The sequence below is a fragment of the Colias croceus genome, chromosome 22 (assembly GCF_905220415.1).
Source record: "Colias croceus chromosome 22, ilColCroc2.1".
NCBI lineage: Eukaryota > Metazoa > Arthropoda > Insecta > Lepidoptera > Pieridae > Colias > Colias croceus.
In genome coordinates this window covers 1,979,198-2,006,527 of record NC_059558.1, presented here as the reverse complement: position 1 = coordinate 2,006,527, position 27,330 = coordinate 1,979,198, and the positions used below count along the sequence as shown (strand labels likewise).

Here is a 27,330-nt window from a genome sequence, read left to right as displayed (position 1 = left end):
TAACACACACATTTGCAGTCTCTACAGTGTGACTGTCAAAACGATAATTTTGTATGGAGTGTCCGGGGTGTGGTCATAGTCATACTATTGTTGATGCGTATCGTCAGGACCGACGCGGACGGTACGCACTGACGGTCGGTCAAGCTCTGCAACCAGCCTAAAGGCTAAAACTTGCTAATTCATGTTCTTATTAACAATACGATAGTCATATTTAAAATGTATAATATATTTTAGTATATTACATCACGCTAGCTGTGCCCCGCGGTTTTACCCGCATTGCTCCGCTCCTGTTGGTCTTAGCGTGATGATATAGCCTATAGCAATCCTCGATAAATGGGCTATCTAACACCGAAAGAATTTTTCCCTTATACCTGAGATTAAAGCGTTCAAACAAACAAACACCTCAGCTGTATAATATTCCAATAGATTTGTTCTCTAGCCAATTTTATGAGCACCATAATGAATTCAGTACTTCCATTCTCGGCTTTTTAATTTTGTCTGGATCTTCAACTGTAATTTCCAACTCTTCCTTTTTCTTTCTCCTATTCCTGAAAGAGTATTTTTTTATTAAAAAAAAACCAATAAAATAAAAAGGAACATTCCCTATTAGTAAATAAACAAAATTGAACGTTTTTTTTTGCAAAAATAAAACTGAATGTATTTAAAATTGTATACATATGAAAAACGGCTGTACCTTTTAGGATGCGGTTGTTTGAGATGAACAGTATTATAGTGGAGCTTCAAACTGTTGCTTTGCGTGAACCGTTTCCCACATTGCGTGCATGGGTATGGCTTTTCTCCTGTGTGCGTCTAAAAAAAACAAAAAAAAAAAACATCAAAATACATGTATATTTTTTTTGTTTATTCAATGTGCTTGTATTTATTTAATATATGAGGAAATTTTTTATATAATATGTATTCATACAAAAGCAATAGTTTAAAATTCATTTACAAGTAAGTATGTAGTACAGTAGTCTATTACTAATATTGGAGGTAGTTAGCAAGTCAATGCCAGGTGGTAAATGTTAAAACTGGTATGACGATTAAAAAGTGTACTAAGTACATACAAAGTAGCTCAATGTTATAGAATAAAAAATAAATATTTTAGGACACTTTTCACACACTGCACGATCTGATCCTATACTTATAAGCTTTCGCCTGTGTTATGGAAACCATGGCCGGCTGATAAACATGCATATATAATTTTAAATAAATACTTATATAGATAATTAACACCCAGACACAGAGCAAACATCTATGTTCATCCCACAAATATTTGCCCCGGATGGGAATCGAACCCACGACCTCTGGCTTCGAAGGCAGGGCCACTACCAATCAAGCCAATCGGTCAGTCAAGTAGTCAGTTTAAATAGATAAATAATCATACCAAAAGGTGTCGTTTGTAAGAAACGCTAGCGGCGAACTGCCGGCCGCAAATGTTACAAGTGTGCAATATTTGCTTCGTGTGGCTGTTGTGATGGGCCTTTATACTTCCCGGCTGTGAAATCGATAAAAAATATAATAAAAAAATATCATAATTTTCCAAAAATATGTCTAGAAATAAAAAAAAAATCGTCTTTTTTCCTAAAAAGCTAAAAAAAGATCGTCTTTTTTCCAAAAAAAGCTTAAAATCCTTCCTACTAATATTATAAAATCGAAAGTTTGTAATGCATCGATGTTTGTTACTCCTTCACGCAAAAACTGCTGAAACTACTTTCTTGAAATTTGGCACACATATAGAGGGTAACTTGGATTAACATAGAATAGTTTTTATGCCGTACATCCCACGGAAACGGGAACAAATGCGGGTTAAATAATAAATTCAACTGGCCACATAATATTGTTGGTATTACAACTTATTATATATGAAACTAATTAAACTAACAATTAACATTCTAGCAAATAAAAATAATTTAAATTTGAGAAAAAAAATTACAAAAAAATTGGTTGTCTGTAAAGTCGATTTACTGACGATAGTTGAACGTGACAACGTCTTAAGGCCGATTGTGCTTCTTTGTCGCTCGTTCCGCGCTCTCGCTCGCACTTAAAGCCATACATGGAACGCCTCAGAGCGAGGTAACGCCGCATGAGTCATGTTTTCTCGTGCGTGCAGCCGGCTTTATCGAATTATAAGACGTTGTCACGTCAAAAGACTTACCGCCAACGAAGCGCCACAAATCTCACAAATGTGTCTTTCACTCGGCGAGAAGAAAGAAGTACGCGGGTGTTCTTTGTAATGATGTTTCAAACACTCATTTTGCGTTGCGAAAAATTTGCCACACTGCGAAAAAATAATAATTAGTTAGAAACACATTTATAAAGCACTAGCTATGCCCCGCGGTTTTACCCGCAGTGCCCCGCTACTGTTGGTCTTGATATAGCCTATAGCTCATGATATAGCCTATAGCTTTCCTCGATAATCTATCGTACACCGAAATAATTTTTCAAATCGGACCAAGTAGTTCCTGAGATTAGCGCGTTCAAACAAACAAACTCTTCAGCTTTATAATATTAAGTATAGATTTTAATGATGTGAGTTGGTCATAATAAAAATAAAACAACAATAAGGGTGTTTTACAACCAATAATGTGCGAGGAATGTGTTTGTAAATAACCAATAGTATTAGTCTAAGATCCCACCGCAGGACTAATGCGTTCATAGTTTTTTTGATGAAACCAAAATTTTATGTACATGTATAATGAGGAGAATATATTATATCGACTAGATTAACAGCCAGCAACCCTCATTTGCGGCTGGATTTAATAAGGGAACCATATATGATAATTAAAAGAATAAAAAATAGCTTTAATCTAATATATAAAAATCAATGCCACTTTTCGTTGTAATTCCATAACTCGAGAACGGCTGAACCGATTTCGATAATTCTTTTTTTATTATATTCCTTGAAGTACGAGGATGGTTCTTATGTAGAGAAAACGTAAACATGTACAGTCAGAAGCATAAATATATTACCATTTGCAGATTAGCAAAAATATCTGTCATAAGAACGGGTTCAATAATATCTGTCTGCCCGTATACAGCAAAAATATCTGACATTAGTAGGCAACATAATAAAGTGGCATCAAAATTATGTGACGAAAATGTTACAGCAAATAATTGTGATAACCTCTCGAAGCATAATTAATATGTGACGTCACCCAGGAGGCAATAATATCTGACACAATTTTATATTTCTGTATTGTAAAATATAATTGATTCCTCACAAAAAGCATAAATATGTGACACTAGCTTTCCGCCCGCGGCTTCGCCTGCGTTTTCACAGAAATACCGCATAGTATCCGTTCCCGTGGGATTTTTGGGATAAAACCTATCCTATTTGTTAACCCAAGTTACTCTTTATATGTCTGCTAAATTTCATTGTAATCGGTTCAGTAGTATTTGCGTGAAAGAGTAACAGACACACACATACACATCCTCACAAACTTTCGCATTTATAATAATAGATTAGTAGAATAGTAAGTAGGATTATAGTAGGACTAGTAGGATAAAATTGGATAGGATTTTAAAAAGGCGAAACGTTTTTTATTGAATTAGTGTTTTGTATTTTGCTGGGGTAAGAATATGAACAAAAGACACATTATATTTTGTAAATATTTTTTATTTAAATGAAATTACGATAATTTATTTAAATGAATTATGTTAACTTGCCATAATTTTCGATACTCAATAAAATAATAGCAATATTATAGGTAAAAGAAAATGAATAACGGAGCAATCGTGTCAAAGGTGTCAAACGCCGCTAACGTCAAATATAACAAAACAATTTCTAAATAATACACGAAGGTTACACTGAACCTTCAAATAAAATAGATCTACCCAAGTGGGTATTCATATAAGTATATGAATACTTTAATTTTGTCATGATATGATATCCTTCTAATATTATAAATGCGAAAGTTCGTATCATGTAAGGATGTTTGTTACTCTTTCACACAAATAAAAGGCAAAACAATGGAATTTGGCACACACATAGAAGGTAACTTGGATTAACGCTTATGAGAGCTTTTATCCTGGAAATCCCACAGGAACGGAAACTATGCGGGTTTTTCTTTGAAAACGCGGGCGAAGCCGCGGGTGTTAAGCTAGTAGGATATAATATCTAGACATACAATATGTAGTATACAACGACGGCACATATTAATTAATACGGTAATAATGTTTTAAAACAACGTAGTTAAAATAAAATTTATATTTTGCATTAATTCAATATTAAATTAAAATAAAATTGTGTCAGATGTTATTGCTTCCTAGTTGATGTCACATATTTATGCTTTTTGTGTGAAATCAACGCAAAATACAGAAATATGAAATTGTGTCAGATATTATTGCTTCCTAGTTGATGTCACATATTTATGCTTTTCGTGAGGAATCGATGCAAAATACAGAAATATGAAATTGTGTCAGATATTATTGCCACCTAGTTGGTGTCACATAGGTATTTATTATTTATGCTTTGTGTGAGGAATCGATGCAAAATACAGAAATATGAAATTGTGTCAGATATTATTGCTTCCTAGTTGATGTCACATATTTATGCTTTTCGTGAGGAATCGATGCAAAATACAGAAATATGAAATTGTGTCAGATATTATTGCTTCTTAGTTGATGTCACATATTTATGCTTTTCGTGAGGAATCGATGCAAAATACAGAAATATGAAATTGTGTCAGATATTATTGCCACCTAGTTTGTGTCACATATTTATGCTTTGTGTGAGGAATCGATGCAAAATACAGAAATATAAAATTGTGTCAGATATTATTGCTTCCTAGTTGATGTCACATATTTATGCTTTTCGTGAGGAATCGATGCAATATACAGAAATATGAAATTGTGTCAGATATTATTGCTTCCTAGTTGATATCACATATTTAAATGCTTTTTGTGAGGAATCGATGCAAAATACAGAAATATGAAATTGTGTCAGATATTATTGCTTCTTAGTTGATGTCACATATTTATGCTTTTCGTGAGGAATCGATGCAAAATACAGAAATATGAAATTGTGTCAGATATTATTGCCACCTAGTTTGTGTCACATATTTATGCTTTGTGTGAGGAATCGATGCAAAATACAGAAATATAAAATTGTGTCAGATATTATTGCTTCCTAGTTGATGTCACATATTTATGCTTTTCGTGAGGAATCGATGCAATATACAGAAATATGAAATTGTGTCAGATATTATTGCTTCCTAGTTGATATCACATATTTAAATGCTTTTTGTGAGGAATCGATGCAAAATACAGAAATATGAAATTGTGTCAGATATTATTGCCATCTAGTTGATGTCACATATTTATGCCGTGAGAGGTTGTCACAATTATTTGCTGTACATTTTCGTCACATTATTTTGATGCCACTTTATTATGTTGCCTACTAATGTCAGATATTTTTGCTGTATACGGGCAGACAGATATTATTGAATTTATTCTAGTGACAGATATTTTTGCACATCGCCCCCTAGGCATATATTATTGCTCGTGACTGTACCACGGGCGAAGCCGGGGCGGACCGCTAGTTTGATATATGATTCATACATCGAAATCGAAAATTTAACAATAATTCCAAAAGTTTTCAAATTTCGGTCAAGTGAATGGTACATTGGGACGACAATAAATCTCATTTTGCAACCTTGTCCGCAGTCCGGAACATTGTTAAAATTGCAATTAAATTATTTTTTGCTGTATGGTCGTGAAAAAAATTCCAAAAGTTCTGCAAACTTGACACAGATATCGGAAATATATACCGAACGGTTGTATAAATTTGAAACCTTTTTCGTTCGGAAATAGTGACAACTATATTGAAAATTGCTATTCATCTACACAAATATTAAATTAAAAGTTACGACTAACAATATGTATAGATTAAAAACTATATTTCTCCACCTGGTGACAAGTCGTCGGTTTCCTCTTCCGCCTGAATCCCATCCACTTTCGATTCGCTTCACCTGTGTTCGGTTTTCGAATTGGTTTTCGAATAGCACCTGTGTCACTGAAATTGCAATATTTTAATAAAAAAATTATAATAATAAAATATCTTTGTATTTTTTTTTTAATTAATTATTATTATGTTAACCACTCACCTACTACTAATTGCACCTTTAACCTGGAATCAATTATTTATTTTAAAATAAAACATTATACATAATATTATTATATTTAAAAAAAATATATATGTATACTAGTGGTCCGCCCCGGCTTCGCCCGTGGTACCTACATGTTTAAATTATCCTATCTCTCAAGTTGGATCGAACTGCATATGGTGTGCGAATTTTATTATAATCGGTTGAGTGGTTTAGGAGTCCATTGAGGACAAACATTGTGACACGAGATTTATATATATATATATTATAAGATATCTTATATTTTATATTAAAAAGAAATCGCTAAATGTTGGTAAGCGCAAAACTCGAGAACGGCTGAACCGATTTCGTTTATTTTTTTTATAATTTTCCATGAAGTATGAGATTCTTATGGAGAGAAAACGCGTGAACATGTACCACGTGCGAAGCCGGGGTGGACTGCTAGTTTACAATAATTATTTTAGTGTTTCCAACAACCCTCCTCTCTTCTGTATTAAAAAACTTTCTTTCTTTCATTGCAATTCGTTTACAATTAATCAATTTTTCATAATTAATAATTATAATATGACTACTAATTATTAAAATACAAAAAATTACTGGTTAATAATAATTATATTCACAAAGTGCATGAAGTCTGGAAAACTTGAAACTATAATTTTGTCCAAATCCATATAAAAATTAATTCATGATTTGCCTTACCTTTTCCAGTATTTGCTTTCTGATTACATTTTTCGGCTGGGAATCGTCGCTAAAACAAAATTTCATTATTTATACATTACATCAAAAAGCTTTGACACTGTAAAGGCCTATAAAGTAAAAAAAGAATGTCTATACTATCAAAAGACTGTCTTTTTGTTTAATCGCGCTAATCTCAGGAACTACTGTACACTTTTAAAAAATCTTTCATCATTGGATAATGTAATCCCTGACTGCTATATACTACTGCTCCGCTCGGGTTAGTCGAAGCGTGGTGATGTATTATAGTCTACAGCTTTCCTAGATAATTATGGGCTATCTAACACCGAAAAAATTTTTCAGTAAATCGGACCAGTAGTTCCTGAGATTAGCGCGTTCAAACGAACAAACTTAAGCTTTATAATATTAAGTATAGATAATACTCACATTCCTTCATCGGCATGTAGTACAGAATGTATGAAATGTTCCTCATACGCCTTCCTAGTGTCGAAGTTTTTGTCGCAACGAATACAAAACGTGTTTTCATCCTCGTCGTCAAAATTGTCCTGCAAAATGTAAATGTGTGGTGTTTTGAGTTTCTAATGTTAGGTAGTTTTTAATTTTTGTTTGGTTATTTATAGCTTCATTAAATATACTTTTAGATAAATGAGTATATTGCAATATTATCTGTATGTCTTTTTATTAATTAATTGTCTCGTATCACGGCAGTATTTTTACCCATTTTTTGTAATAAATTGAAATAAATTGTTCTAAGAAATATTGGGGTTACCATAATTATGGAGCTCTGAGATTTATTAAGTCTTATGGAAAGCTGCTTGTTTTAAACTTTAATTTTATATAAATTCCAAAGCGTATGTGTATGTATGTTTCGTACGTTTACACCCAGTGTTGGCTAGATTTTTGTAGTGTTTACGCCTTTAGCGTAGCTGTAGCGAAATATCTGCGGCACGCTAGTACACAGCAACGTTTTCGTCACTTTTTCGCAATGATATGCCATTGTAATTTTCTCCATGTTTGAAATTTTCTCCATACTACCTCTTTTTTGTACGTATTTTTATAATCTTCGTGTCCAATTGCGTATAATACGGGATAATCTCGAATAGAATGAAAAAATAATTCAGTATTTTCGGGATCCATGTCGCGAAAATCTGTCCTCACCGACAGAACGCGATCTGACGCTTTGCGATGCGAAACATCACTAGCGAAACGTATGCGTCTGTGTAATGGCCATTTCGCAGTTCCTTGCGAAACAATACTGACAAGGACGCAACTATTTCATCTAACTATGTGCTAGAGTGAGACATATCATATGCGAAAACCAGCCACAGTGCTGACAGTTCTTTCGTTGTTTCGCTGCCGCAAGCGAATGCGTAGGTGTACTATAGTCGAGCCAATTTAATAGGCAACATTTGACGTCTATCAATTTCATCTTCATAGGGTGGTAACCTGCTTAAAAACATCGATTAAAGTGAATTAATCGATACGGAGTTGAAAGATTTGTCAATCGAACTTGAAACACGTATGTCAATAATTTACGATGATTTTTATTCCCAAGTAATCAATGCATTCGATTCTAGATGTCAGATTTCGATTTTTAGAGTTACGTCTCTGGTATTTAAAAAGAAAAAAGGTTTAATGACACAAAATTGTAGCGACGTCAGTTCTTTAAATCAGAAATTGTTTATTATGTTTAGAATGATTTATCAGTAAAATCAAATCTTTAAATTACTTAACGTATCGGTCATTATTATTAAAAATATGTAATCGTAATTGAAAAAAGTTAAGCAAATGTGCAGTTCTAACAATACGAAATATCATGTTATTCTATGTCGTCGTTACTAGGTTACGTTGTTGAATTTTGTTGAACTGTCAAATGTTGCCTATTAAAATGGCTCTACTATAAAGGCGTTAACATAAAATGATTTGCGTGTTTGTGTGTGCGAGTTGTGTGTTCGTGTGTCTGTGTGTATATACGCACAGTGTTGCTTCGATGCTTGGCGCTGCGGTGCTGCTTGAGGCCGATCTCGCTGACGAACGACTCGCCGCACGACGTGCACACGTGGTCGCTTCTGTGCGTTCGTAAGTGCGTGTAGAACGTGGACGAATGTCTGCAACATGTTAATATTATTAACGTCCATACTTAATCTTATATATATATTATATATACTAGCTTTCCGCCCGCGGCTTCGCCCGCGTTTTCAAAGAAAAGCCCGTTCTCGTAGGATTTCCGGGATAAAAACTATCCTATGTCCTTTCTCGGGTTTCAAAATATCTCTATACCAAATTTCATGCAAATTGGTTGAGTAGTTATGGCGTGATTGAGTAACAGACAGACAGACAGACAGAGTTACTTTCGCATTTATAATATTAGTATGGATAAATCGTGTCACAATGTTTGCCCTCAATGGACTCATAAACCACTTAACCGATTATAATAATACTAGCTTTCCACCCGCAGCTTCGCCCGCGCAGTCAAGGAAAAACCCGCATAGTTCCCGTTCCCGTGGGATTTCCGGGATATAACCTATGTCCTTTCTCGGGTATCAAAATATCTCTATACCAAATTTCATGCAAATTGGTTCATTAGTTAAGGCGGGTGGAAAGCTATTATATATATAAATGCGTAGTAATAATATAAATGCCACAATTTTTGTCCCTCTTTGATGTCGCAACACTGCGATCGTATAATTTAAGTGTCTGGATATAATTAAGAGGCTAAAAAGTGACAATAGATTCTTTTTAACGGAGAAAATTCGAAAGAGATCCTTTAGGATGCGCTAGTATTTGTCTCTGAAATTAAAAAAAAAAAATCAAAATATCTCTATACCAAATTTTATGCAAATTGGTTCAGTAGTTAAGGCGTGATTAACAGACAGACAGACAGAGTTACTTTCGCATTTATAATAATATAGTATGGATAAATAAAGCATAAAGTAGAACTTGAAAAAGAACAAATGTATCAAATTTCAGAGGAACACTTCAATCCTATAGTTATTTATACTATAGGCTATTTTCCGAGGGCGGTTCAAGGGGGCATTGAGCCGCCTATATCATCTTCCCGGTCCTGTGACTGTCCTGCCCACTCTGGGTAATTGATAAAGAGGCAGGGAAGCCACATAGTCTGGCATATAGCTGCGGGAACTCTGGTGCGTTCTACAAGAGATCCCGGAGTCCCCGCTACCAAGCTTTGGGTTAGGCCGTCGAGGAGGTTTTAGTGGGTAAGAATCCCACATGCTCTCTTTTTTCCCCCAAAAGAGAGTATCTTTTGAAGATTTCCTCCCCGTTACCAAAAAAAAAAAAAAAAATAGGCTATTTTATGTTAAACATTTAATATATTATCATTCTAGCTTACCGCCCGCGGCTTCGCCCGCTTTGCCTTTAACCTAATAAATTATACACTAAACATTTCCTCTTCAATAACTCTATCTATTAAAAAAAACCACATCAAAATCCGTTGCGTAGTTTTAAAGATTTAAGCATACAAAGGGACATAGGGACAGAGAAAGCGACTTTGTTTTATACTATGTAACTAGTGATAAATTACCTAAACTCCACATTACAATGTTTGCATTTCTTAACTTGTCCGCTGTGAGAGTCTTCATGGTGCAGTGCTGATTGCCTAAAAATAAAATAGATTAAATGAATTCAATTTATTATTTTACTAAAAAAACGACGTGTGTCACTCGGGGACTGGGGCGGTTGCGCTATTGCATGCTATGCCTTCAAGCCACACCTCCGCCCGTCGGAGTGAGGAGCGTGAGGTTTTTTCGTTACGGAATTTCTCGATTCGGTCCCCGCGCTCAAGGCCCGCAAAGTAAGATTTCTTATCTATACTAATATTATAAAGCTGAAGAGTTTGTTTGTTTGTTTGTTTGAACGCGCTAATCGGGAACTACTGGTACGATTTGAAAAATTCTTTCGGTGTTAGATAGCCCATTTATCGAGAAACGCTATCTTAATATATATAAATCTCGTATCACAATGTTTGTCCTCAATGGACTCCTAAACCACTTAACCGATTATAATAAAATTCGCACACCATGTGCTATTCGATCCAACTTGAGAGATAGGATAGTTTAAATCTCAAATCGTTTTAGAGAAAGCGGGCGAAGCCGCGGGAGGTAAGCTAGTAGGCTATATATAATCACGCTAAGACCAACAGGAGCGGAGCCACGCGGGTGAAACCGCGCGGCACAGCTAGTTATACATAACAATTCTTATTTTCTCTTTATACTAAGCCAAAAGCATGTGTATACTCACTCAGTCATACAAACAACAGGGCATCTGGCGCATTCGTACTTGGTGTAGTGATCTTTCATGTGATTGCGTATGTAGCAAGGGAATCTGAATCGCGCTTTGCAAAAATTGCACACCAGCTTGCCTTTCGACTGTAAAATATTATATAGAAATATCAGTTTTGTTACTAGAATAATTATTAAGAAAAAACCTGGTCAGAACTGGATAAAATTCATTTATTTTGATTTCAAATAAACTAGAAAAAACAAACAGTCGAATTGAGAATATTTATTTCTTGTGTAGCGTTAACTTAATACTTGTGTAGTCTATAAATTACCAAATCCTACTAATATTATAAATGCGAAAATTTGTGAGGATGGAATGTGAATGGATGGATGTTTGTTACTCTTTCACGCAAATACTACTGAACCGAATACAATGAAATTAAGTATGTGAGTAGCTGAAGACCCAGAATAAGACATAGGCTACTTTATAATCCCGGAAATCCGACAGGAACGGAAACTATGCGGGTTTATCTTTGAAAACGAGGATGAAGCCGCGGGCGCAAATCTAGTTATATACTAAAACCTTCCTTAGAGCCCTTATATAAAATTGCGCTGGACGAAAGTTGGTATTTTAACGTTCGAACGCGATCATCGTGTAGTCGAGTAGCGAAGGCTGCAGCGCTTAAAGTGGAAACATTATAGGACCTTATTATCTCGTAATCTCTCTCGTAATAAATCGAAAAAAATTGAAACACGCCTCAGGTTATTGGCTATTAAACAAACTGGACAATGAATTGTCAATAAATTGTCTCGGACCCTTTTTAGATATGGAACAAATCTTTAATTTAAGATATTATAACACATTGTTACTAATTTAGTTTTTTTAAACGAGCTCCTAAAGAAAACAAGTCAAAATCACTCTAAAATCGATACGGCCTCTTAAAAAATCGATTCAGCAATTTTGAGTTTATAGCGACAAGAAAGACGAACTTTGTAGGATTTTCACGTCATTACCGGGCTAATCTATACTAATATTGTAAAGCTGAAGAGTTTGTTTGTTTGTTTGAACGCGCTAATCTCAAGAACTACTGGTCCGATTTGAAAAATTCTTTCGGTGTTAGATAGCCCATTTATCGAGGAAGGCTATAGGCTATATATCATTACGCTAACAGCAACAGAAGCGGGTAAAACCGCGGAGCACAGCTAGTTTATGGTAGAATTGTGAAAATCACAAAACTGAAAAGTTCCTGTTTTGAAGTCGATGAAAACACATACCTCTCTATGTACATACTCCACGTGTCGTATATAATTATCCTTTCTCGGGAAGCCTTTCAAGCAATCGGTGCATTTGTATGGTGCCAATATATATTTTCGCTCTTCACCGCGCAATTTAAATTCCTGTAATAGAATTTAGATAAATAAATAAAGTGTAAACTGTGGAAACAAATTATTTCATTTCATTTCAACATATAACACGTTGTGCATACGCCAACTTATATTTATAAAACTGTATTTAGCCTTAGTACACAATATGTAACGACCTTTTGTGATTCTTTAATAAAGAAAAGAAAATAAAATGAATATGTACACATCACAATTAAGAAGCCAATTATAGGTGCACTTACAATATTGACCCTGCTGCATGTAGGTGAGTAGTCGGTTTAACACATAATATATCAACTGGCAAAAAAAAATAACAAAACACAGAAGAATGGAAAATATTTTGTTACCTTCATAGCTTCCTCTTCTGTCAAAGTAATAATCCTCCAATTATCACTTTCATATATGAAACTAATCTTTGTAGCGCCACACTTTTTGTTTACCATTTTCTTTTTTTTCTTTCTCACAAGTTTAATTTTTACTCTTTCTTTATTATCTTCTATATCTGAATCTATATCGTCTGTTTCCATTCGCTGAGAAATATTCAATTCATTATCTGTGCTCTTCTTACAGCCTTTGATATTTTTGGTATCTGTTTTCATTTTCACAGGCAAATCAAATTCAATATGTGCGATATTTTTACAATCTGTGGATTTTTTATTATCTGCAATATTTTTATTATCTGTGGATTTTTTATTATCTGCAATATTTTTATTATCTGTTTTCATTTGCTCAAAAAAATCCGATTCATAATCTGTGATACTTTCATTATCTGTGAAATTTTCATAATCTGTGAAGATTTCGACTTTGTTAACTGGTATAATATTATCTAAGTCTAAATCTTGAGTATCTGTGGTAACTTCACGTTTAGGGACTATAATTTTTATGTCCTCTACATTATTTGTGGTTCCCCATCTATCATGACTATATCCCAAGTGGGATAATTTAAGATATGCCCTGTCCAATACATCCACTGCTTCATAAGTTATCTGAAATAAGAAATAAACTGTATAAAAATACAAAGAAACTTTAATCTATACTAATATTAAACTTTTAATCTATCTATATTAATATTACTTTGTTTGTTTGAACATGCTAATCTCAAGAACTACTGGTCCGATTTGAAAAATTATTTCCATGTTGGAAAGCTAATTCTAAGTCTATATATCATCGCTCAGACAGACAGGAGCGAAGCCACGCGGGTGAAACCGCGGAGCACAGCTAATAGTGATATAAAATTTGAGTCCACTTTTTACATGCTTTATAGTAGCTTCACCTGTATGTTTGTTTGTAACCGACTTCTTTGGGCGCGATTTTGACCCACTTTAAACGGCCAGATTTCGTTCAAACTTTGTAGATTTATTGAGGACCGATGACAATACACTAATTTGATAAAATTTTCTATTTTTTAGTTCAGTTTTCTATAAAAAGCGTGTTTTTTAGTTTTTTTAAACTATTATTACCACAATATTACATGAAATAAATAACGCAGATTGAAAATAATAAAAAACATGCTTAAACTCATTAAATTATTATATCGTCAATCCTTGATTCATGTACAAAGTTTTAGTAAAATCTGTCCATTTAAAGTGGGTCAAATTGAGTCTAAAAGAGTCAGTTACATACAAATATACAGGTGAAGCTAATAAAAGTGTTTAAGGTGGATGTTCCGACCGTCCCTCCATACATTTTTGATTACCTCTAAACACTTAACACAGACACTATTTCTTTAAAACTAATCATTTTATCACTTCTCTATAATGAAATGTGTGCGCGTTCGACCTTTTTAATCAATAATTTACAATATTTACTTAGAAAAACAACAGTAAAATACCGGAAAAATTTGACACTTCTACAGTAGTGTGCGTGACTTTTGCCAAGCGAAACACGACATAAAGCACGACATCTAGCGCATAGACTATATACTTATTACAGATCTAGCGCGTCAATGTCTAAACGAAAGGCGATGTTTAGACATTGACGCGCTAGATGTCGTGCATTCGCGTTCGTTATCTTATACATAATGAGCATAATTCTAATAAATCAAAGTTCTGTGTAAAAATTGAGTAATTTCATTTCCAATCGTTCAAAGAAAATAACAATAAAATAAAATAAAACTAATGACCTTAGAAACTATGTTTTTTTTTGTAAACAATTTATTACTCATTATTGTTCGTCCGTCGTAGGTCTGTAAACTGTATTGTACACTGAAGGTAAATGGTACTGTAGGTACTTTAGTTCGGCGTCGTCGTCGGCTTGATATAAAATTACATTCTTGATTTCATTGACACGCGCTATGATTTGCGCGCGGAATTTCTTGTGTTGTGAATTTATTTTTGTATGCTATGCATTTTAATTGATTCAAATTGCAATGTTTCTCTAGTATGCATTTGAGACTATATTGTAAATTGTAATAATTGATCGTGGGTATAGTAATTAATTATTCTAATAACGCAATTAGTAATATATGTATTTTCGGTGGGATTCAAAACAAAAAATTGGCCCGTGATTTTTATGAAATTTCACCACATTGCAAATCACATCAATCATAGTTCATACACATGTATGACGAAAGTGATTAGTATTGTGGCTAACATTGACTCATCAGTTCATCACTGAAACCAGTGATAAATCAGTACCTATATCATATTGTGTTTGAATATTTTTAAACAATGATATAAGTATACAATTATTATAAATCGGTAAACTATCAAAGTAATCACAAACTTGCAAACATTGGTAAAATGTCCAGTAGTTTATGAGCCTATTCATTACAATCAAACAAACAAACAAAGTTTTCCTCTTTATAATATTAGTGTAGACAAACACTATGAATACGATCACGAATGCAAATTCGGGGATTTTCTAATTATTGCTAAATAATAATTGAATTCGTTATGAAATACTCTATAATTTTTAGTGTATAAATAGACATTTATAATGTGGTGCTCATTTTTTTTTGTACTGCTAACGCTATTGTAGGTACCTATTTTCGTTGTTTTATTTCAAGTGAACACGGCCATACAATTTTGTCACGAGCCGCCTATGATTGTAGGTACTTTTGTTAGGCTCCTTCGTCGTCCGCGTCGCGTCGGCTCGAAAGTTCTTGATTTCATTGTCACGCGCTATGATTTGCGCGCGGATTTTCTTGTGTTGTGAATTTATTTTTGTATTATTATTATTTTTTATTTTTTTTTTATTTTATTGATTCAAATAAAATATTTCACTAGTATGCATTTGAGACTATATTGTATTATGTATAATTTATCGTAGGTATAGTTATTCTTATAACGCAGTTATATTTTCGGTGGGACAATTTGACCCGTGATTTTTCTGAAATATCACCACGTTGCAAATCACATCAATCATACACACGTATGACGAAAGTATAGTGGCTAACATTGACTCATCAGTTCATCACTGAAACCAGTGATAAATCAGTATATCATATTTTATTGTGTTTGAACTTTGAATATTTTTTAAACAACGATATATACAATATTATTATAAATCGGTAAACTACCAAAGTACTTCCGAATTTTCAGACAGACAAACAAATAGTTTGTTTTATCAAAGTAGGTATCAGTAATTAGTATACTCTACTCCGTTACTCCTATATTATGTTTACCTACTATATTTTACTAAAAGTCGAGTGCGTCGAAATCGTAAATATATGTTTTTCACCTTCCTGGTTATTTTCCCATAGTAAATAGTGTTTTAGGTTTGTTGTTATAGGTAGGAATAATAATAATTATTCTTACTTGTTGGTTATGAAATGTATATTGAAATAATTTACTTTTACAAATCATTAGTGATATTAGTTTTGAGTGAAAATGCTTGGATCAGCATAATATTATATGGTACTTCAAATACATGTTTTGATAAAAAAAAACAATAGTGTAATAAAATAAAACTGCGTTTTATTGTAATCAATGTTGACAATTATTTTCCAATATTATTGATCAATAAAATAGTTTACACCAACAAATATAACTTTTATTTTTATAACAATCGTTACAAACGGTAGCAGGTGGCGTTTTGAAGTTCTGTCTACTCATACAGAAAAATGGAAAACTTGTTTTTTTTTGTAAACAATTTATTACTCATTATTGTTGTAACTTGGCAACTCGAAGCGTGGTCGTCCGTCGTAGGTACTTTTGTTCGGCGTCGCGTCGTCGTCGGCTTGATGAGTGTTATTGACACGCGCTATGATTTGCGCGCGGAATTTCTTGTGTTGTGAATTTATGTTTGTATGCTATGCATTGAATCAAATTGCATTATTTCTCTAGTATGCATTTGAGACTATATTGTAATAATTGATCGTGGGTAGGTATAGTAATTAATTAATTAATTAATAATTATTCTAATAACGCAATTATATTTTCGGTGGGATTCAAAACAAAAAATTGGCTCGTGATTTTTATGAAATTTCACCACATTGCAAATGATATAATAAACAATTACAATTACAATTACATATTATAAATCGGTAAACTATCAAAGTAATCACAAACTTGCAAAATATGCTTTTTCCGAATTTTCAGACAGACACACAATTTTATTACTTAGTTTGTTTTAGCAAAGTAGGTTCCTATACCTATACGCTTACGTCGCGCGTCGCGTCGTCGAAAACGGTGCGCCCAGAAACAAACATACCTAATTATCTAATTCAGTTACAATCCTTTTTTGTTCCGTAATTTATTGTATTCTAATACGATTTTTTTTATTCGTCGGCCAGTTCTACTAGGTATAAAAAGAGGGCGGACCGCTAGTAAATAATAAAATAATAAATAGTGTATTAGATTTGTTATTGTATCTTGTATACGAATAATTATTCTTACGTCTTGTTGGGAAATGTTCAAATACCTACCTATTGAAATAATTTACTGTTACAAATCATTAGTATTAGTTTTGAGTGAATAGGCATGGATCAGAAATTCAGAATATAATATGCTACCTACTAACTACTCAAATGCATACATGTTTTGATAAAAAAAACAATAGTGTAATGTAATAAAATAAAACTGCGTTTTATTGTAATCAATTTAGACATTATTTATTTTCCAAAATTAATGATGAATAAAATAGTTTACGCCAACAAATATGTATGTATATTGTATAACTTTATTTTTATAACAATCGTTCATAATAAGCCGTAGCAGGTAGCGTAACTTTGATTCTCATGCAACGTTGCCGCATCGCATGACAGCAGCAATTGCGCGCGCGGCGCGACGTTGCCAGTTGCCACTCCTATATTATAAACAAACACCACTGACTAACTTATAGTTATAGAGGTCAGTGACGAACACTATGGATACCTACGCTCGCGAATGCAAATTCGGTGATTTACTAATTATTGATAATCATTGAATTCGTTTTTAAATAGCCTGTACTTTGTAATTTTTAGTGTTATAGACATTTATAAAATGTGGTGCTCAGAGGCCGGCCGGCCAATCGAGTACCTAGGTATGTCGAGAAACTTCACTTATTCGATGGAGGTATTCCACCTTCCTTCCTCCACAGTTGTGTGACCCCGACGTGCATTGAACACGCAGCTTTCTGATACTAGTAGCTAAAATCAAAACCACAGACATATGTCTGTGATCAAAACCATAATAATATTTTTACCTAAGTACTATATTTTACTAAAAGACGAGTGCGTCGAAATCGTAAATAATAATAATATGTTTTTCACCTTCCTGGTTATTTTCCCATAGTAAATAGTGTTTTAGGTTTGTTGTTGTAGGTAGGAATAATAATAATTATTTTTACTTGTTGGATATGAAATGTATATTGAAATAATTTACTTTTACTAATCATTAGTGATATTAGTTTTGAGTGAAAATGCTTGGATCAGCATAATATTATATGGTACTTCAAATACATGTTTTGATAAAAAAACAATAGTGTAATAAAATAAAACTGCGTTTTATTGTAATCAATGTTGACAATTTTAAATTCCAAAATTATTGATCAATAAAATAGTTTACACCAACAAATATAACTTTTATTTTTATAACAATCGTTACAAACGGCAGGTGCAGGTGGCGTTTTGAAGTTCTGTCTACTCATACAGAAAAATGGAAAACTTGTTTTTTTTTGTAAACAATTTATTACTCATTATTGTTGTAACTTGGCAACTCGAAGCGTGGTCGTCCGTCGTAGGTACTTTTGTTCGGCGTCGCGTCGTCTTCGGCTTGATATAAAACATTCTTGATTTCATTGACACGCGCTATGATTTGCGCGCGGAATTTCTTGTGTTGTGAATCTATTTTTGTATGCTATGCATTTTAATTGAATCAAATTGCAATATTTCTCTAGTATGCATTTGAGACTATTTCTACTATTATGTATTCTGTGACTATATTGTTAAATGTAATAATTGATCGTGGGTAGGTATAGTAATTAATTATTCTAATAACGCAATTATATTTTCGGTGGGATTCAAAACAAAAAATTGGCCCGTGATTTTTATGAAATTTCACCACATTGCAAATGATATATTATACAATTACAATTACAATTATTATAAATCGGTAAACTATCAAAGTAATCACAAACTTGCAAAATACGCTTTTCCGAATTTTCAGACAGACACACAATTTTATTAGTTTGTTTTAGCAAAGTAGGTACCTATACCTATACGCTTACGTCGCGCGTCGCGTCGTCGAAAACGGTGCGCCAAGAAACAAACATACCTAATTCAGTTAGTTACAATCCTTTTTTTGTTCCGTAATTTATTGTTTAAATTTATTCTAATACGATTTTTTTTATTCGTCGGCCAGTTCTACTAGGTATAAAAAGATAAAATTGAAATATAATTATTGTAGCGATTTTTTAGCGTTTATTGTAGCGTTTTTTATTATATTCCTTGAAGTACGAGGATGGTTCTTATTTCTTATGGAGAGAAAACGTAAACATGTACCACGGGCGAAGCCGGGGCGGACCGCTAGTAAATAATAAATTATAAAATAATAAATAGTGTATTAGATTTGTTATTGTATCTTGTATACCTACGAATAATTATTCTTACGTCTTGTTGGGAAATGTTCAAATACCTACACCTATTGAAATAATTTACTGTTACAAATCATTAGTGTTATTAGTTTTGAGTGAATAGGCATGGATCAGAAATTCAGAATATAATATGCTACTAACTATTCAAATACATACATGTTTTGATAAAAAAAAAACAATAGTGTAATGTAATAAAATAAAACTGCGTTTTACTGTAATCAATTTAGACATTATTTATTTTCCAAAATTAATGATGAACAAAATAGTTTACGCCAACAAATATGTATATTGTATAACTTTTATTTTTATAACAATCGTTCATAATAAACCGTAGCAAGTAGCGTTTTGATTCTCACGTATAAGTAACTATAAGTTATAGAGGTCAGTGACCGTCAGTGACAAACACTATGGATACCTACGCTCGCGAATGCAAATTCGGTGTTTTGCTAATTATTGATAATCATTGAATTCGTTTTGAAATAGCCTGTACTTTGTAATTTTTAGTGTTATAGACATTTATAAAATGTGGTGCTCATTTTTTTGTAATGAATCATCCCGCTAACGCTATTGTATTTTCGTTGTTTTATTTCAAGTGAACACCTATACAATTTTGTCACGAGCTGCCTCTGGCCTCTGGGTGAAATAAACAAGTCAAATGATTTTTGTTCTAATTGTATTTTGGTAGTAGTTTGTTTAGAATTTACATTACCATTGTTTAATTTTTACCTACTATATTTTACTAAAAGTCGAGTGCGTCGAAATCGTAAATATCTTTTTCACCTTCCTGGTTTTTTTCCATAGTAAATAGTGTTTTAGATTTGTTGTTGTATGAATAATTATTCTTACTTGTTGGTTATGAAATGTATATTGAAATAATTTACTTTTACAAATCATTAGTGATATAAGTTTTGAGTGAAAATGCTTGGATCAGCATAATATTATATCATAGGTATATGCTACTTCAAATACATGTTTTGATAAAAAAAACAATAGTGTAATGTAATAAAATAAAACTGCGTTTTATTGTAATCAATTTAGACATTATTTATTTTCCAAAATTAATGATGAATAAAATAGTTTACGCCAACAAATATGTATGTATATTGTATAACTTTATTTTTATAACAATCGTTCATAATAAGCCGTAGCAGGTAGCGTAACTTTGATTCTCATGCAACGTTGCCGCATCGCATGACAGCAGCAATTGCGCGCGCGGCGCGACGTTGCCAGTTGCCACTCCTATATTATAAACAAACACCACTGACTAACTTATAGTTATAGAGGTCAGTGACGAACACTATGGATACCTACGCTCGCGAATGCAAATTCGGTGATTTACTAATTATTGATAATCATTGAATTCGTTTTTAAATAGCCTGTACTTTGTAATTTTTAGTGTTATAGACATTTATAAAATGTGGTGCTCAGAGGCCGGCCGGCCAATCGAGTACCTAGGTATGTCGAGAAACTTCACTTATTCGATGGAGGTATTCCACCTTCCTTCCTCCACAGTTGTGTGACCCCGACGTGCATTGAACACGCAGCTTTCTGATACTAGTAGCTAAAATCAAAACCACAGACATATGTCTGTGATCAAAACCATAATAATATTTTTACCTAAGTACTATATTTTACTAAAAGACGAGTGCGTCGAAATCGTAAATAATAATAATATGTTTTTCACCTTCCTGGTTATTTTCCCATAGTAAATAGTGTTTTAGGTTTGTTGTTGTAGGTAGGAATAATAATAATTATTTTTACTTGTTGGATATGAAATGTATATTGAAATAATTTACTTTTACTAATCATTAGTGATATTAGTTTTGAGTGAAAATGCTTGGATCAGCATAATATTATATGGTACTTCAAATACATGTTTTGATAAAAAAACAATAGTGTAATAAAATAAAACTGCGTTTTATTGTAATCAATGTTGACAATTTTAAATTCCAAAATTATTGATCAATAAAATAGTTTACACCAACAAATATAACTTTTATTTTTATAACAATCGTTACAAACGGCAGGTGCAGGTGGCGTTTTGAAGTTCTGTCTACTCATACAGAAAAATGGAAAACTTGTTTTTTTTTGTAAACAATTTATTACTCATTATTGTTGTAACTTGGCAACTCGAAGCGTGGTCGTCCGTCGTAGGTACTTTTGTTCGGCGTCGCGTCGTCTTCGGCTTGATATAAAACATTCTTGATTTCATTGACACGCGCTATGATTTGCGCGCGGAATTTCTTGTGTTGTGAATCTATTTTTGTATGCTATGCATTTTAATTGAATCAAATTGCAATATTTCTCTAGTATGCATTTGAGACTATTTCTACTATTATGTATTCTGTGACTATATTGTTAAATGTAATAATTGATCGTGGGTAGGTATAGTAATTAATTATTCTAATAACGCAATTATATTTTCGGTGGGATTCAAAACAAAAAATTGGCCCGTGATTTTTATGAAATTTCACCACATTGCAAATGATATATTATACAATTACAATTACAATTATTATAAATCGGTAAACTATCAAAGTAATCACAAACTTGCAAAATACGCTTTTCCGAATTTTCAGACAGACACACAATTTTATTAGTTTGTTTTAGCAAAGTAGGTACCTATACCTATACGCTTACGTCGCGCGTCGCGTCGTCGAAAACGGTGCGCCAAGAAACAAACATACCTAATTCAGTTAGTTACAATCCTTTTTTTGTTCCGTAATTTATTGTTTAAATTTATTCTAATACGATTTTTTTTATTCGTCGGCCAGTTCTACTAGGTATAAAAAGATAAAATTGAAATATAATTATTGTAGCGATTTTTTAGCGTTTATTGTAGCGTTTTTTATTATATTCCTTGAAGTACGAGGATGGTTCTTATTTCTTATGGAGAGAAAACGTAAACATGTACCACGGGCGAAGCCGGGGCGGACCGCTAGTAAATAATAAATTATAAAATAATAAATAGTGTATTAGATTTGTTATTGTATCTTGTATACCTACGAATAATTATTCTTACGTCTTGTTGGGAAATGTTCAAATACCTACACCTATTGAAATAATTTACTGTTACAAATCATTAGTGTTATTAGTTTTGAGTGAATAGGCATGGATCAGAAATTCAGAATATAATATGCTACTAACTATTCAAATACATACATGTTTTGATAAAAAAAAAACAATAGTGTAATGTAATAAAATAAAACTGCGTTTTACTGTAATCAATTTAGACATTATTTATTTTCCAAAATTAATGATGAACAAAATAGTTTACGCCAACAAATATGTATATTGTATAACTTTTATTTTTATAACAATCGTTCATAATAAACCGTAGCAAGTAGCGTTTTGATTCTCACGTATAAGTAACTATAAGTTATAGAGGTCAGTGACCGTCAGTGACAAACACTATGGATACCTACGCTCGCGAATGCAAATTCGGTGTTTTGCTAATTATTGATAATCATTGAATTCGTTTTGAAATAGCCTGTACTTTGTAATTTTTAGTGTTATAGACATTTATAAAATGTGGTGCTCATTTTTTTGTAATGAATCATCCCGCTAACGCTATTGTATTTTCGTTGTTTTATTTCAAGTGAACACCTATACAATTTTGTCACGAGCTGCCTCTGGCCTCTGGGTGAAATAAACAAGTCAAATGATTTTTGTTCTAATTGTATTTTGGTAGTAGTTTGTTTAGAATTTACATTACCATTGTTTAATTTTTACCTACTATATTTTACTAAAAGTCGAGTGCGTCGAAATCGTAAATATCTTTTTCACCTTCCTGGTTTTTTTCCATAGTAAATAGTGTTTTAGATTTGTTGTTGTATGAATAATTATTCTTACTTGTTGGTTATGAAATGTATATTGAAATAATTTACTTTTACAAATCATTAGTGATATAAGTTTTGAGTGAAAATGCTTGGATCAGCATAATATTATATCATAGGTATATGCTACTTCAAATACATGTTTTGATAAAAAAAACAATAGTGTAATGTAATAAAATAAAACTGCGTTTTATTGTAATCAATTTTGACATTATTTATTTCCCAAAATTACAACAAAATAGTTTACGTCAACAAATATAACTTTTATTTTTATAACAATCCTACTTCCTACTAATGCGAAAGTTTGTGAGGATGTGTATCATGTGTGTGTTTCACGCAAATACTACTGAACCGATAACAATGAAATTTAGCACACATAATATAGAACGTAACTTGGACACATTGAATGGGTTTTATCCCGGAAATCCCACGGAAACGGGAACTATGCGGGTTTTTTTTTTTAATGCGGGCGGAAAGCTAATCGTTCCTAATATAGACCGTAGCAGGTGGCGTTTTGAAGTTTTGTCTACCCATACAGAAAAATGGAAAACTTGTTTTAGATTCACGCCATCTAGAGTTAAATCTTTATAATTTTTGTATACGTCTGTGTTTCACGATTCACGCCATCTAGACTTAAATCTTTATCATTTTTGTATACGTCTGTGTGTGTAAACGACCCTGTATGCAATGACAGATGTTATAATGCATTTTTTTACCGAATCGGGTGGATTTTAAGGCAATGATATGACATATTTCAATAAAATATAATATTCAGTAACCGCCATGACTATTCCTACGACTTTAAGGTTTTCCAATTACGCAAAAACTCAAATAAACTAGAAATGTAGAATTCAGCGCCATCTAGCGGAACATTGGCTGGGAACAGATCGTAGCAATCACCTTAAAAAATGTGTAGATAGGTTTTTAGCGCTCGTGGAGGGCTTGTCGAAATGTGGCCAATAAGCTACATCCTACTTCAATTGTCTCTTTCTCACTCACACTAATCATGCCATCTTACTTTCTCTTATGCATGTGCCATTAAACATAGAATGTTGTGTTGGTATTTGATAACATACCTACAGCTTTTCACTTATAAAATTATTGTTAGAAATAAGTATATTCAGTAGATTAATAATTAACTGTATTCTTTTTCAAATCATTGGAGTCAATTTGGTTAACAGTTACAATACAATACCAATTAAAATATGCATATTATTTTAACTGTTCTTATTGCAATAATCAATTTAGAGGCAATTTGAAATAAATTAGTTACTTTAGAAAAACTAAAAAACAACTCATAAAATTATAGTATTGTCACAGATCCTGAATATGTGTCTAAAGTTTGAATTAAATCGGTCCATCAAAATAGAATTCAAAGAACTTGGTAACATAATATATAAACATACAGGTATAGCTAACAATATACGCATGTTAATAATATTATTAATAGATTTATATATTTTTTACTAGTTTGTATTTTAACTTACACTGCCTCTACATAGAATATCCTCGAGAACCTTTTTCCCTTTGAAGCATTTCTCCTTGAATTTGTGAAATTTTTGCAGTAATGATGCACATTCATAGCAGAAGCACCTTGGTAACGCATCCTCTTCTTTTAACTAGAATGTTAATTATTATTAAATTAACTATGCTATGTCATTACACCCCTGGACTAATCAGGGAGTAAATGCAAGTATTTCTAATTTCTATAGCTTATGTGTTATGTAATGTACATGGCAGTGGCTTTAAAGTATTTATATTTTATATCAATTCATTTTTTTTTTCTTGTGAAAGAGGAACTAACGTAATCTATACTAATATTATAAAGCGAAAGAGTTTGTTTGAACGCGCTAATCTCGGGAACTACTGGTCCGATTTGAAAAATTATTTTAGGTATATATAAAACTATTAATGTTAGGTAGGTCATTTATCGAGGAAGGCTATAGGCTATATAATATCGTCACGCTACGACCAACAGCAGTGGAGCCACGGGTTCACCCCCACGCGGAGCAGCTAGTCATTATAATATGTCCACAACCTTACATGTTAATAATATTATTAATATAGGATAAATTATACTTATTTAACAATTTGTAATCATACGGTCTTGTTACAATATTTACTTTTAGAACATTGTTTTATAACATGTTGGTGGCTTTGTATTTATCATGTACATTATGTTTTTAATAGCATTCTCGAAAGAAATCCTTAATTTTTCTTCATTAATACAATTTTAATAATTTATTTTTTAAAAGTAATACAACAATACTTACTTTTAAATGCATAACTTCTTCGTAATGTGATTTTAACAGGTATTGATCATAGTTGTACATTTTCATATCAGTTCTAAGGCATATCCGACAAATATTAAGACTAGCCATTCTTAGAAATCAGAATGTATTTTATTATATTTGATTTAACATGAATGTTTCGCTTTTTCTATTATTTTGAATTATTACTTTATGCCGAAAATATAAGTAAATAAAGCTTTGAGCGAAGAAATAGTTATGTCCATGCAATGTCACATTTTGACATGAACAATCCATAGATAATTTATAATATTCCATTTCACGGTAGTTTATAATGCCATTTTAATATTATCAAAGTACAAACTAAGGTGGTTTAATTGAAATTGAATTAAAAAATATACATAATATTATGTATGTTTATAGAAATCATGAGTTGAAATTCAAACCTGACTCTTTTAATTTTAATAAAAAGTATTAATAGAAAGTTACTTGCATCAAGTGATCAAGAAATTAGAAAATGACTTTGATGGAAGTTGTACCTAGTTTTCTTAGCTAGTTTTATAGTTATTCTATGTAATCTGTGTATGTCTTGGTGTATGCAAGAAGCTTAAATCTAATACACTGGAGATGAGATGAACAACCAGGCGTCATTCAAGGTCATACCTTCCCGTGACAAGTCAACGTTCATAGTGCAATCTCCAGTGTATTAGATATAAGCTTCTTGGGTGTATGTAATAATATACCTTAATATACAATACAATAGTTATTCTATATTAATGTCCTTAATATTATAAGCTTAGGCTCTAAGTAATTTTAAAATGCTAATATAAATTTTTCAACGTTGATATTTCGCATTTTTAGCATCACGACAAGTTAGTTTTTACAACTGATAATAATAATATACATTCAAATAAAGGCCGTACCAAACAGTACCTAATATGCACGCATAATAATTTTATTTCATGCATATTTTATTATAATTAATAATACATAACATATTATAACATAATAATAATGCTGGACCCTCAGGGAGCGCTTGATCGTCGTTTAAAGTCCAAGGACGCCTCTCCACCCTTAGCTGCTCACAATATGTTGCCCCCTTGTCGCACTATTGCAGCGACTTATTTCGGGGGCCCATACAGTGAGAGGGCGAGTCACCACCTGCCAACGTATTTTTACTTTCTTTTAGTAGAAAGGCAGGTGCCATAGTTTCCAATAGTCCCCAAATACCGGCCAATTTAACATCCCACTCCATAGTCCAGTTTATTTTGTTTTTCCATATCTTGAAATAGTCCTACATCGGCCGCGGACTGCCTAGGACTGTATCTCTATAGTGCAGTCATGGGCAGGCTGCGGCTGGTGTCCCACAACACAGTAAAGTTCTCTAAAGGGCCTCTGCGTGTTGGATCCGTGTCCCCACGTAAGCCTTCCAAAGGACCGGGTACCTTCCTTATGATGGTACCCGTTTATTATGGAATTGAGATACAATCAATACAAATAATACTTCAGCAGGTTATATTATGAATATTTCAATAGGTTAAATTATGAGCTGATATAAAAGCGCTGACGTGTATAAAATTATGAAATTTGAACCGCAAAGCGAATGAAAAACTCCAATTAATTTTCTTTCGCTATTTTTAGTTGATTAACCCTGTTCCTAGTAAAACAACAAGTCATGCTTGATCGGCATCAAGTTGATGATTAATGGATGTACAATACATTTATGGCGCCTTATTCTGATGATTGGTATGATATACTAAAACCACAGACTAAAACATAATAATAAGACTATACCTAGCTACTA

General features: G+C 32.6%; 1 protein-coding gene across 2 annotated transcripts; it reads right to left on the bottom strand.

The window, feature by feature from the left end:
- Positions 1-439: 439 nt before the first annotated feature.
- LOC123701745 (zinc finger protein 568-like) lies at positions 440-25,736 on the bottom strand. Of its 2 annotated transcripts, XM_045649262.1 has the most exons (16): positions 25,551-25,736; positions 24,765-24,896; positions 13,143-13,413; positions 12,775-13,106; positions 12,320-12,442; positions 11,064-11,191; positions 10,348-10,422; positions 8,782-8,911; positions 7,230-7,348; positions 6,807-6,855; positions 6,108-6,130; positions 5,911-6,016; positions 2,159-2,281; positions 1,388-1,498; positions 695-810; positions 440-548 (listed from the first exon to the last, which is right to left on the bottom strand). In XM_045649262.1, exons 1-16 carry the CDS (start codon positions 25,656-25,658, stop codon positions 446-448), a joined length of 2,049 nt encoding a protein of 682 aa, XP_045505218.1. In that variant the 5' UTR covers positions 25,659-25,736; the 3' UTR covers positions 440-445. The 2 variants fall into 2 exon arrangements, with proteins under 2 accessions (XP_045505218.1, XP_045505217.1); XM_045649261.1 differs by having other exon boundaries at positions 12,775-13,413.
- Between the last annotated feature and the right edge of the window lie 1,594 nt (positions 25,737-27,330).